General features: G+C 34.1%; 1 protein-coding gene across 1 annotated transcript; it reads left to right on the top strand.

Moving 5' to 3' along the window:
• Nucleotides 1–12272: 12272 nt before the first annotated feature.
• LOC107848416 (40S ribosomal protein S16) lies at nucleotides 12273–13041 on the top strand. The gene has a single exon (XM_016693181.2). The coding sequence runs from the start codon at nucleotides 12470–12472 to the stop codon at nucleotides 12911–12913; it is 444 nt and encodes a 147-aa protein (XP_016548667.1). The 5' UTR covers nucleotides 12273–12469; the 3' UTR covers nucleotides 12914–13041.
• Nucleotides 13042–14575: the final 1534 nt, after the last annotated feature.

The following is a 14575-nucleotide window of genomic DNA, read 5'->3' as shown; positions in this document are numbered from 1 at the left end:
ATATTAGAATACTCCAATGGTACAACATTAGGGATTTTCAACAACATTATACAATTATTCACATGTATTCAAGACTATCCACATCACGTAGGACCCCACACGATCACACGTATAACATAATATCTTAAATTCAACAACTACATCACATATAGGCCCCCACACGGACACAACACATTGATAACTATTTTTCATGATTAGTTTGCACCCTTATATGTATTTTTTATACAAATTAACTACTCAGCTTAGTGTGAAAGAGTTAAGTCATAACCTACCTCAAGACCAAAATCGATCGGCAACACTTCAAATCATGATCTTACTTCTCATGAATGATCTTAAAATCGATTAAAATGGGCCCCCAAAATAGTTTTCAAAAAGGAAGACCAAAATCATAACTTTATTTCAAAAACGTGTTCCCCATACCTTTAGGAACCTACAGCTAAAAACTCAAGTCAAATCGATTTAAAAACAAGGTTTAAATCAAAGGAAAAACTATTTTTAAACTTTACCAGGCAAAACCTTTAAAATCCATTTTAAAATCAGGAATCAAAGTTGTTGTGAAGATTAAATAGAGCAAAAACTAGTAATTATAGGATTAGAAACATCATTCAAGTGAAAAGGTTTAGAATTTGGGGCTAAATCAAGTACTAAGGTTTTGGGGTTTTGACCAATCAATCAAGGAATTTGATTAAGAAAAGGGTGAAATCTCACCTTAAATCCGTAAGACAATCAAGAAATAGATGTTAATCTAGCTACCCAAGCACCCACAAGCTTCACTTTTAATATCTCACTCTATTTTAGGATTTTTGGCTCTTAAGAATGAGTGAGAAATATCCAATTCACGACCAAAAGGGTCTATTTATACCCACACTAGCTTTTCAGATGTTACAATCGCAATATGCAGACCATAGTCAGACTATCTGGTATCAAAACTAGATGATGCAATCGTAACACGCCCTTGTGCAATCATGATACCCTCTACATACTAAGGTGCGAACGTGAGCCTCGGGGGTACCATTGTAAAGGCACCAGATAACAGCTGAAACTTTGAAAACTCTCCAAGTTTTCGTCAAGGCCTCAGGATTCATTCAGAATCCAATTTATGCAAATGAACTATGAAACCACATTAATTTCAATGCTCCAGACTCAATGAAAATATCATATTTTTGAAAAGACATCATTTTTATAAAGTTGACCCCCAAAACCCAAAATCACAATTTTCTAAATCGAGGGTCGAAATGAGATTTAAAATCCACAAAACTACAAATATGTTACCACCCTAAAATTGATATTTCGGATCTGCTGGCATATTCTGTTCTGCGATCCATCACACGAATCAAAATATAACCACAAAAGTCCATAATAAGTCTCTCAAAGTGTCCAAAAGCCACAATATTGCATAAATGATACCAAAATGCATCAAGAACCATGCCAATCAATCCCACAATCCAAAAATACCACAATGAAACTACAGAGAGGGGTAAAATAGCTAAATTAAACAAAAATATATATTTCACATATTTCATCAAATTTTCTAGTCATTACAATCAAACTAACAAAGTAAGAGGCAGATACATATTTGTTTAAGGATTTTTAAGAAAATATATTATTCAAATTGTATCTGAAGCACAACACTACTGATGATACATAGTATCTATACCTTAGATGGAGGTCTTCGTGATGTATCTTTTTTTTTTAAGATGAAGCAATTAAACTTTTTCTTTTACTAGCCAACTTCTCACAAAACTTCTTCATCATAGCAGGGACTTTGCACTGCTTGGATCTATTTTCTTGAAAATCATTATCTTAGACATCAAAAGATCCCAAAACAAAAAGCAACTAAATCTGTCAGTGGAGTATTATCATCTAAAGTAGGTGTTGAATCTTCTACATCTAATTCTTCCATTGAAGGTTTATCATATAATTTATACCACTACAAAATGATGGTCTTGATTTCATTAATTTACTAAAATATATTTAAGAACAGCAAATTTAAGATGTAGTGAACTTGAAAATTTTGAAAAGAAACTAACCTCCTTAATGATTTGGAGAAGAAGTTTAAATGAAGATTAAAAAATAGTTGAAGCTTGTATATTGAAGATGAAATAGAGAGGAAGAGGACTTTAGTCCAAATTCATGAAAAACATCGATATATTACCAAGATTTTAGATGCAATTTTAGGTCATTATCACGAATATATAGGGGTAGTGATATGTATCCATTTTTTAAAGAGAGAAAGTGATAGCTGAGATTTTTGTAATTACTTTGTAAGGATGGAGTTTTGTGTAAATATTATAAGTTAAGTTGTATGTTTATGTTATTTTTTTTATTTAATCTGTAAGATAGCATGCTGTGTTATTTTTTGGGAGAAAACATAATTAGCTACTTTTATAAAAATAATAACATATATATGGCCGTATTCAGTGTATTTCAATTATGTCATAGTTAATATTTACTTCAATAGCCATTTTTATTAGGTAAATATATGGTGGTAAAAAATGAAGAGATTTAAGGCAAAAAAATATTTTTGTTCCTCCTTTTAAGGTGCATGATTATCTTACATATGAAATACATTCCTTTTTTAAGGCACATGATTATGTTCCATATTATAATTACCCATTATTATAAGATCATTTATATAATTATTTTACAAATATATTTGATTATATTGTCTATAAACTTATTTCATCTATATATTTAACTATACCATGTATACATAAATATTATTTAATTCTAAATATATATTTAATTTATATGGTGTATAAATATATATTATATAACTAGATACTTATACATACATACATATATATATATATATATATGTATATATATATATATATATGTATGTATTTCCAAGATAATGAAATAGTCCATTGAGGTGCAAACCACTTATAATAATTTTTCATGTACCAAAAGCATATTTTATATAAAATTTTGGAATAAATTGATTCAAAAGACAATTAAAAGTCATATCCATGGACAGGTGATAATTGACTCTATTAACATGGCTACTACCAAATACAAAGAACAAAGAGATATGACATTAATACAATAAAAGGACGAAACTAGTCCTTTCAGAGCATTGCAAAAAGACTCCAAATAAAGAAACGAGTAATATCTAGGTCAGAAATTACAGCCTCCTATGTGGAAGAAGTAAAGAAAGATTTAATGAGAAATTTTTACATGAAAAACACATTATACCTTTTTATGGCATCCATTTGTAAGCTCTCATTAGATCCTAGCTCAATTCAGCTCACCATTAGATCCTAGCTCAATTTAGTCCACCATTGTATGTAAAAGGGATCCAAGAGTTAGAAATTTCACCAAGTATTAGGACTTAGTCATTTTCAAAGCCTCTTAAACTTTGATGATTTTATTTTCAACCTTTTTGGCCATAGAATGTCGATTTTAAATTTGATTCATGATCAGGGATGTAAAAGGTACATCTCGGGTAAGTTTTGAAATTTTCGGACGAGCATAAGGGCATATTTGGAAGTCCAAAATAGTAGAACCACCGGGATAAGCCTGGGTCACGTGCCCCAATCAACTGGAAAGGGTGCCCACAGCGCGTTCTCTATCACGGACCCCCTTAATTTCCAGCTTTTAGTCACATTTTTCAAGGGCATTTAGGTATTTTCCTTTCCTTTAATTGATCCATAACACGGGATTTAGAGTTCTAAAAGCATTATTTTCCATCCTTTACAAAAATTCCCGTAAGAGAAAGCATTTTTTCTCTCAAGAACAAACCCTAGCCTCTTTAAAAGTCAAGCTCAAACTTTAAAAAATCACCAAGAACCTTTGCGAATTCTTCAATTAAGGTATGTACGATGTTCATTCATGGTTCATTTTCACCCATGGAGTCTAAAAATCCATTTTAAGATTTAAATTATGGTTTTACATGTTACTATGAATTATCTCTATGAAAGTCTTATGAATTTTGATCATGTATTGTGTTCCTAAGAGTTTTTGGTAGAAAGAGCCTTTACACATTTGAAAGTTGAAATATGTTCATCAATATCATTGTAATTTGATTTTAAGTCATGATTACAATTGTTTTCAAGCAGAATGGATTATAGTATGTTTTAAATATTGTAGTTTCCATAATATATTCATATGATTCAGAATAAATTCTCAGTTTATGATTTTGTCATGTGATCGTGCTATCTCATCATGTTTAGAAGCATCCCCATGTTAAAGTATTAATCTTCATGTGTTTGATAAAATGTCAAAGTGATGGTTTTTAAGTAATGATTCCCTATTATGGTTGTCAAAGCTTACATGTGTCCTTATTGATATTTCCATTGAGTCTTAGAGGGTTATGAACACCCGTTACTTAGCTGTTTATAGAATTTCAGTAGTTTCAAAATAGTTTTGGATAAATCAATAGCATTATCATTTAGTAGTTATCATGATCAGTTCTTTGTTCAGTCAAACTTAGTTCAGCCCTGTAATCAGCGTCAGTTCAGTTGGGAGTAGGATTCAATACCAAGCGAACCTAGGGATGGGGGCTTACCCACTAGTTAGGACTGGGTCCTTAGTAGCAGTCCCTAAGTTTCAAAACTACGTAGCCAGCGTAGGATTAAGAGATGTCACCTTTCAGCTTAGGACTGACATTTTCTTAGGGATCACCCTCAATCTTAGGACTGCTCTTAGGGGTCACCCGCCAGTTTAAGACTGGCTCCATAACCAATGTTAGTACCCGTGGCATGGTTCTAGCACCCTTCTACTAACGTCACAGGTTGGACCTCTATCAAATCAGATTTGGGAGATATCGGTTAGATGATACCTCCTGTAGTTTTGATCTCAATTCAGTATTGAGTATAGAATTTAGTTTCATGTTTGTTTGACCATAGCATACAATTATCAGTTATTCAACTATCAATATTTCAGTATTTCAGTCTACAAACTAATTCAGAATCAGGTTATATGCTTGGTCACGCATTCTTAGATTTTATAGCTTTCATGCATTTAAACTAAGTCATCTCGTACTTTTTATCTAGTTATTATCTCATGCACATCAGCCTATGCATTTCAGCCTAACCTCATCTTGCACACCAGTACATTCAAAGTACTGACCGCATACTCATTTCTTGCACTATGATATTTAATATCATAGGTTTACACGCACAGTTTCCTAATCGCGCTTAGATAGTTCATCTTATCAGTAGCAGCAGCAGTGGTGAGTCCTTATATTTCGAGGACCTATTATGTTTCTTTCAGTATTTTCTTTCAGTTAGTCAATCAGAGTTAGTTGGGGGCTTATCCCATCAACTCCTCAGTCAATTTATAGGCTTTTAGACACTTTAGACAGTCAGTTAGTTTGTCAGTCCTATCAGTCAGATTTTAGTATTTTCTTATATGTTTTAATTTTGTGGATTCAGTTGTATTATTTTTAGAACTTAAACTTATGGCATGTTTTAGTTAATTTCTGCACATGTCATTGTTATCAGTTTTATTCAGTGCTCATAGAATGTACCAGCTCATGGGTTAGCTTGTGGTCACTTGTGATCATAAGCACCGTGTAGCGTTCAGGGTGTACACCCAAGGTATTACAAACTAGGTATCAGAGCCTAAGATTTTAAAATATCATAGGGAGTTTGAAATTCGTGTTTAGTAGAGTTTTGTACATGGGTGTAAAGCGCACCACACTTATGAACAAGAGGCTACAAGACGTTTAGGAAAAGTTTCCTTTCTTTCAGTGTTTGTGTCGTGCGAAAGAGCATGAGATCAATTTGAACTTTCTGTAGCATTTATTTTTCCCTTCCATTTATAGAAAATGCCTCCTATAAAGAACAATGAAATAAGAAATGGGAATCAACCCGCACCTCCTCATGTTTAGGAAGATCCCCTAAATGAGCATGTCTCTCATGTTGAATTCAAAGCTGCTTTCATTAACTTAGCTAATTCAGTAGCTGCTTAGAACTATCAGCAGGTTATTTTCCTATCTAGATTTATGGGTTATGCTCAGCAGATTGAGGGGAGACCATAGAGAGAAAGGGAGAGAGAGTAAGAGGGCAAGAACAGATAGTTTTATGCTAAGGTCAAAGGGTGGCGACCATTCCCAGATCCATCATAAATTCTCATCCATAGCATCGCCTCCAGCTAGTACGTCAGTGCCTAAGTTGAGAAATAACAATTGGGACAGAGAATTAGTCTCTAAGTCATAGGGTAGTGGGAAGAAAGTTCGTACTAATCCACTTTGCGAAGAATATAGTAGGAATCATAAGGGTGTGTGTAGAGCTGGCAGTGATATATATTTTCAGTGTGGCGAGCCAGGCCACAAAGTTAGAGATTGCCCAATGAGTGGTCAACAAGGTCAGTCCAACCGTCTTTCAATTCCATCCAGTCACCCGACTCCGTAGGGCACTACTTTTAGTGCCACCAATGGTCAGCACCAAAACAGATTGTATGCTCTCCAGTCCTAACACAATCAGGAAAGTTCTCTTTATGTGATTATAGGTATGTTACAAGTTTTTCATTTACATATTTATGCTTTGTTAGATCCTGGGGCTTCACTCTCTTTGGTAACCCCTTATATAGATGTCAATTTTGGAGTTAGTCCCAAAACTTTAGTAGAATCCTTCTCAGTGTCTACCCCAGTAGGTGTCTATATTGTAGCCAGACGAGTATACAGAGGTTTCCCGGTTACCGTACCCTAAAAAATCACTCCAGTTGATTACAGAATTAGAGTCATTCAGATTCAGTTTCCCAATGAACCAGTCATCAAATAGAGAGGTAGTACCTTAGTACTTAGGGGTCAGATGTGTTTTCAGATCCCTTCTCAGAATTCTATGATAGCATATGACCTATACTTAGAGACATGAACTTAGGAGTTTAGCCACCGTAAAGTGGGGATAATGTTATCTAAATTGAGTAGATTATGTATATATGGGGCTAGTTGTATAAAAGGTGAATCAATAGGCTTGAAACAGTGTGTACAAGAATTTAAGTTTGATGATCCAAATTTTATATTACTGATATGATATTTGTAGGCTATGATGAGAGTAGTATGGTTTATTAAAGGTTTTGGGATTTCCATGTTAAGTGTTAGAATCTAAGTTTGAATCTTTGAAGTTTGAGCTAATAGAAAGTAGAGTTGAAGCAATAGATAGTGTGAACTCATGGTATAGTAATACTCCTAGAAATTGTAAGTTAGTCAGTGTTTCAGTTATTGTAGGTGAATGTTGAGGCAATAGAAAGCTAAGAATTGTATATCAGAAGAAAGTACTAGCAGTGGGCCTTACATTATTAGGTGTAGTCTTTCGAGGTAAGTATAGTATTTATGTACATTGTTATGTCTCAAACTCTAGAGTAAAGTGATTGCAGTTCAGTTTAGAGTTATTTAAAAGGGTTCCACAAACTTAGAGTGATGGCTTAAAGCTAAGGGAGAGATGATGGGACCAGTAACCAAGTCAGGCTCTCAGGTACTAGTAGTGATGTCAGGGTGCTGTAGAACGACACTGGGGAGGGAGATGTCCAACCCATTCTAATCTCAGTATAAAGTTTTGTGCTTCAGTCATCATAATTTCTAGTATGCCTTATATGTCATCTCTATGACCATAGCTCATATTCATGCACCTTATGAAAAATCATGTACTCTACCAGTTCCTAGTATGAGGAGTTTCAATCCACTCAACAGTATGAATCATGTTCCATGAATTCAGAAACTCCAAACTCAAGTTACGCAACTCATGACTCATTTACTCATGTTTTATAGTATGTTCAGTTCCAGTACTCATGCTACACTCTTAATGATCAAGGAACTTTAGACTGTGTTATGTATATCCTCAGTTTTGATCTATGTAATAAATCCATAATGTCGATACTCTATTCCTCAGGCCTCAGTAAAGTGTCGAGTCATGCATAGTATCCTTTTATGTTTCAGGTCCTTATGTTCTAACCTTTCAGTGACTTTTTCCTATTTCAAGCTAGTGATGATGAATAATTGTTTAGATAAAAAAGAGTGAATATTTCTTGTTGATGAAATATCCCAAGGGGGAGATGTTGTAATACCCAAGTTTGCTTGTCCTAAATCTCTTATCTTTTGTCCACAAAATAAAAACTCGGCTTGAAGTAATGGGTACTCATAAGTTAACTCTCTTGTTTCTATCTCAGCTTTAGAACCATTCTCATGTCATTGTATGTATTCACGAAATCAGTTCAGTCATGTATCATGTTTTAGAGTCAGTTATGTAATCATGTTTCCAGTCATGCATGTTCAGTATATGATCTTAGTTCTCCCAGTATTCTTATATAATCAGTCTTATTCGAGGATGAATGCTCCTAAGAGGGCAATATTGTAAGACCCCATAAGATCCTATCTCAATTCAGCTTACCATTGTATGTAAAGAGGGTCCAAGAGTTCGAAAATATCACTAAGTGTTACGAGTTAGTCATTTCCAAAGGCCCTTAAACTTTGATGATTTTATTTTCAACCTTCCTGGCCTTAGAATGTCGATTTCAAAGTTGATTCATGATCAGGGGTGTCAAAAGGTATATCTCGGGTAAGTTTCAAAATTTTTGAATGAGCGTAAGGGCATCTTTAGAGGTCCAAAATAGTAGCACCACATGGATAAGCCCGTGTAGCGTGCCCCAGTCCACTGGTAAGGGTGCCCACGGTAAAGCCTATGGCGCGTGCTCCAGTCTGACAAACCAGAACCTACGACGCGTACTCCATCGCGGCCTCCCTTAATTTTCAACTTTCAATCATATTTTTCCAAGGAAATTTGGGTATTTTTCTTCACCCAATTGATCCATAACATGGGATTTAGAGTCCCAAAAGCATTATTTGCCATCCTTTACACAAAATTTCCTCAAGAGAAATCAATTCTCTCTCAAGAACAAACCCTGGCCTCTTTAAAATTCAATCTCAAACTTCAAGAAATTACCAAAAACCTTCACGAATTCTTCAATTAAGGTATGTGTGATGCTTATTCATGGGTCATTTTCACCCATGTAGTCCAAGAATCCATTTTTAACATTTAAATTATGGTTTTACGTGTTAATATGAATTATCTCCATGAAACTCTTATGAATTTCGATCATGTATTATGTTCCTAAGAGTTTTTGGTAGAAAGAGCCTTTACACATCTAAAAGTTGAAATATGTTCATCAATATCTTTATAATTTGATTTGACGTCATGATTACAATTGTTTTCACACAGAATGGATTATAGTTTGTTTTAAATATTGTAGTTTCCATAACATGTTCACGCGATTCAGAATAAATTCTCAGTTTATGATTTTGTCATATGATCGTGCTATCTCATCACGTTTAAAAGAATCCCCATGTTAAAGTATTGATCTCCATGTGTTTGATAAAATGCCAAAGTGATGGTTTTTAAGTAATGACTCCCTATTATGGTTGTCTAAGCTTGCATGTGTCCTGATTGATATTTTCATCGAGTCTTGGAGGGTTATGAACACTCGTTACTTAGCTGTTTACAAAATTTCAGTAGTTTCAGAATGGTTTCGGATAAATCAATAGCATTATTATTCAGTAGTTATCATGATCAGTTCCTTGTTCAGTTAAACTTAGTTCAGTCCCATAATCAGTGTCAGTTTAGTTGGGAGTAGGATTCAACACCGAGTGAACCTAGGGATGGGGGTTCGCCCACCAGTTAGGACTGGGTCCTTAGTAGCAATCCCTAAGTTCTAGAACTACATAGCCAGCGTAGGATTAAGAGATGTCACCCGCCATCTTAGGACTGACATTCTCTTAGGGATCACCCACTAGCTTAGGATTGATCTCAGGGGTCACCCACCAATATAGGACTAACTCCACAGCCAATGTTAGTACCCGTGGCACGGTACTAGCACACTTTCAACTAGGGTCACAGGTTGAACCCCTATCAACTCAGATTTACGGCATGTTGGTTAGATGATACCTCCTACAGTTTCAGTCTCAGTTCAGTATTCAGTTTCAAGTTTGTTTGACCATAGCATACAATTATCAGTTATTCATCTATAAATATTTCAGTCTACAGACTAATTCATAATCAGGTTATATGCTTAGTCACGCATTCTCAGATTTTACAGCTTTCATGTATTTAAACTAAGTCATCTCATACTTTTCATCCAATCATTATCTCATGCACATAAGCTTGTACATTTCAACTTAACCTCATCTTGCATACCAGTATATTTAAAGTACTGACCACATACTCGTTTCTTGCGCTATGATGTTTGATATCATAGGTTCAGACGTACAATTTTCGGATCGCACTTAGACAGTTCATTTTATCAGCAGCAACAGCAGTGGTGAGTCCTTATGTTTCGAGGACCTATTATGTTTCTTTTAGTATTTCCTTTCAGCTAATCTGTTAGAGTTAGTTGGGGGTTTGTCTCATTAAATCCTTAGTCAGTTTAGAGGTTTTTAGACACTTCAGACAATCAGTTAGTTTGTCAGTCCTATCAGTCAGATTTCAGTATTTCCGCATATGTTTCAGTTGTATTGTTTTCAGAACTTAAAACATTATGGCCTTTTTTAATTAATTTTTGCACATGTAATTGTTATCAGTTTTATTCAGTGCTCATAGTTCATGGGTTAGCTTGTGGCCACTTGTGATCGTAAGCACCGTGTGGCATCTAGGGTGTACTCCCGGGGCATTACACCATTGGTCATACCACAGATAATGATAAAATATTATTTGGCAGGAGAATCTCAACTCAAAGTATTCAGAGCAATGACGAATTTGATACTGATGAATACCTGTAAAAATTCAAAGAACAATTGAAAGAATCTTCCACGTCAACAAAAGACAAAGGTTAAGAAATAGCCAAAAATTATGAGTGACCCCATATTCAAAAATAATTGGGGATAAAGGCATTTTAACTTTTGTAACATTGGTTTTTTATAAAGAACATGTGACAATGAAATAGTAGATAGTACACCAAAACAGTAGACTTTGGCGGTCACGTTTTGGTTATGTTCACTTTTTATTTTTATCTTTTACTTGAAAGATTCACTATATAAGGATCTAATTTTATGTAGCAGAGGCAAATTTTTTAGAACCCCCTTACTCTTTTTTCTTTCCATTGTAAAATAGTCATCAAGCAATAAAATTTTTAGCAGTTTATCTAATTGCTCAAGGCACTAGTTAAGCTATTTGATTTTGAAGTATTTCAAATTTTTGTATTTTATTTTATTATCTTATTGTAAATTAGGTTAAATACTTTTGTGTTGAACTATAACACACTAAACTACTAATATAATATGATATTAAATCATTAATAGAAATCTTATTACTCAATGATATTAAGGTAGCAGAAATAATCTCGATCCGGGTTATGTCGGAGGTCCTATTAGAGGCCCATTGAGGTGTTTAGGGCTATACTTGGGTACGTAATAGATCAGAATTATTGATGCGTAAAGACTTACTTCCTATCATTGAAGCAATTCGATTATCCTTATGGTAAATATACATAGAATTATATAATGTGTATTAATAATACTAGGTATAATTAATTATTTGAAATAAACTTATATATATATATATACATAAATACATATACACACACACACATATATATACGTGTGTGTGTATGTAAGTATGTACAAAGAACTATATAATACTTGTTTAGTTTATTTAAGAATATTTTGAATTTTGAATATCAGAGAGAAAGATTTGGAGGATTATCTTATATACCGATTTTAATTTGAAGATTGAAAATAATTTCTTAAAATAAGGTGAATGGATAATTAGCTATAGCGGTAAGTTAGGATTATAATTATTATTTTTTATTTTTTTTAAATGGTTATATATGTAAAAAAAAAAAAAAAAAAATCTTTTTGTAATATTGAAAGGTATTATCAGTTATGTAGTTAAGTCTTAAGGATAGTCTTTTCATGTAAATTTTTTCTTTATTTTTTCATCGTAAATCTTACATAAACCCTAACAAGTTTACCCCTGATTATTCTTTATCCCTACTCTTTGCTAAATTATAAATTATCCCTTGGTTTGCATTTTGTGAATACATAATTAGCATCGAAATACATAATTTTAAAGTTAAACTATATAATATTGAACTTAAGAATGTAACAGTTAATTAATTCATTTTTGCTCAAATATATAATTTTAATTACTGAGATACATCCATTTCTGAAACTATTCGATCGACAAACATAATATATTTAACTAGACCAAAAGGAGATACATAATTATTATGTATTCAAAAATTTCTGAGTTTGTGGATGTATTCCGTTACTTAAAAAAAAAAGGTAATTAATAAAAAGGATTAAAAAATTTATGTAATTTAGTAAAGGTAACTGTGGTGTTTGTGTAATTTTTTCCTTTTTCATAAGAAAGCCCGACTTAAGGGCCCAAAAGCTTTGATTCGTAATCAACCATTGGGTCCATTCCCTCTGCTAGCCCAATACAAATCCCTAAATCATTCCCTATATCAACCCTCCATAGCCAAAACCGCCAACGAAACTTCCAACTTACGCCATCTTCAACCAAAAGCATAAACAATGATGGCGGCGCCGGCACCAGTGGAATCCGTGCAATGTTTCGGCCGCAAAAAAACCGCCGTAGCAGTAACACACTGCAAGCGGGGCCGCGGCTTAATCAAAATCAACGGCGTTCCAATCGAGCTCGTCCAACCAGAAATCCTCCGTTACAAAGCCTTCGAACCAATTCTCCTTCTGGGACGCCACCGTTTCGCCGGAGTCGACATGCGTATCCGGGTCAAAGGAGGAGGACACACTTCGCAGATCTACGCTATTCGTCAGTCGATTGCGAAGGCGCTTGTTGCATTTTACCAGAAGTATGTTGATGAACAAAGTAAGAAAGAGGTTAAGGATATTTTCATCAGGTATGACAGGACTTTGCTTGTTGCTGATCCGAGAAGATGCGAGCCGAAGAAGTTTGGTGGTCGTGGTGCTCGTTCTAGGTTCCAGAAATCTTATCGTTGAATACGGTTTTTCGATTTTTGTGGTATCTGTATGCTCTGAGTTTAGGGATTATTATCGATTTACTACAGCTATATTATTACTTTATGGATTTTTGATGAACTTTAATGAAGTTTTTTCTACATTTGAAAGATTTTATGTTATGTATGCACTGAAATCTGTTTTGTTCCTATGCAACATTAGAACTTCCGTTATGCAGTGTGCTTGATCCAGTTGATTTTCTCTTAAGAATCCTAAAATGAATTTGAAAAAGTTCCATTTCTCTAGTAGGGTAACTGGAGAAAACATAATTTTTCCCTTTGATAAAAGTTTGTCCTTATCGCTGCTGTCCTTGGAAGAACAAAAGATGATACCTAGCTACGCCCCAAAGTTTGTCCTTATTTTTATTTGAACCGTATGTTTGAATTTTATTTGAACAAAAGTTTGTCCTTATTTTTACACAAGCTTGTCCATTTATTGGCTATGGGTTCTTGTGAATTACTCATCGGTTTTTGTTCTACACTCACCATATGCATGTTTGTGGTGTTTCCTTTTCGTGGTGCTGTTATTCTTTCGTAGTAAGTTCTACTACTATTGCTTATTGATATAGAAATGAAGCTTTGACGTAGCAGCAGTGCATTTTATCATTGGTAACATTGATACAAATCAGTTCACCAATATGACAAAATAGTGCACAAAACGTGAGAAGAACAAGCAACACAAAGAGATACAAGATGACAAACACAAAAACACACGGATTTGTAAAATAATGAAAGAATAGATAGTAAGATCAAGATTATTACAAGATTAAGAACTAAGTATATTTCAATATTAACTCCTAATGAATGTAATAATTAAAACCACACTTTTATGGTGACCGTTAAGTTAATCGATTCACCTTAAGATCCATCATTTTCAAGTAAAGAACAATATTGGCTTTTTCAAGTCCTATACTAAGGATAATTTTTTCAAGTCCTAATTAAGACTATACTAAGGTGGTCTACTCTCAAGAGAGGATTTCAAGCGTTTCAATCTTTCATCTTTCATAAACTAATTAGCAAATGAACTAATAGAACCTATTTATAATCTAACTTATTACATAACAAAATGACCATAATACCTTTAATAAAAAGGGGTGGTCATGGAGTGTTAATTGGACAAGGCTAAGTAATCAAAATGTTCTTAATGAAGGTCCAAAATCATGAGTCCTCAATCTTCAATGCTTCAAGCAATCTTTGACACGTGGGATTGCTCTTTGGTGTACTCAAATCAGCCCCTCCATGTAGGATCTCGTTTCCTTAATGTGACCAAAGCTTGATGTCCCACGTACTGACTTCGAATGATGTCATTGAAAGTTAAGGTGGTCATTTGAATCGTATCATCCTCCCCTTCTTGAAAAGGATTCGACCTTGAACCCAAACTTTGCAAAACCAAAAAAAGGACACACAAATACAAACTCCTCATAGCATGAGGGTTAGGGTAAGCACGACAAACTACCTCAACATGCCAAGGTTGCACATATTTAGAATATAACCAAGGATCCTTTGAACTAAATATTACATAATTAATGAAAAATGCACAAAGGATTTGGCTATAGAATTCACCAAAAATGATACTTTGCTTGTTATGTAAATCAAGCAACAAGTTGGGTGCACCATCATCACCAATTCTATATTTGACACCGGG

Source organism: Capsicum annuum, chromosome 11, assembly GCF_002878395.1.
Source record: "Capsicum annuum cultivar UCD-10X-F1 chromosome 11, UCD10Xv1.1, whole genome shotgun sequence".
Lineage (NCBI taxonomy): Eukaryota > Viridiplantae > Streptophyta > Magnoliopsida > Solanales > Solanaceae > Capsicum > Capsicum annuum.
This window is presented reverse-complemented; position numbering and strand designations above follow the sequence as displayed.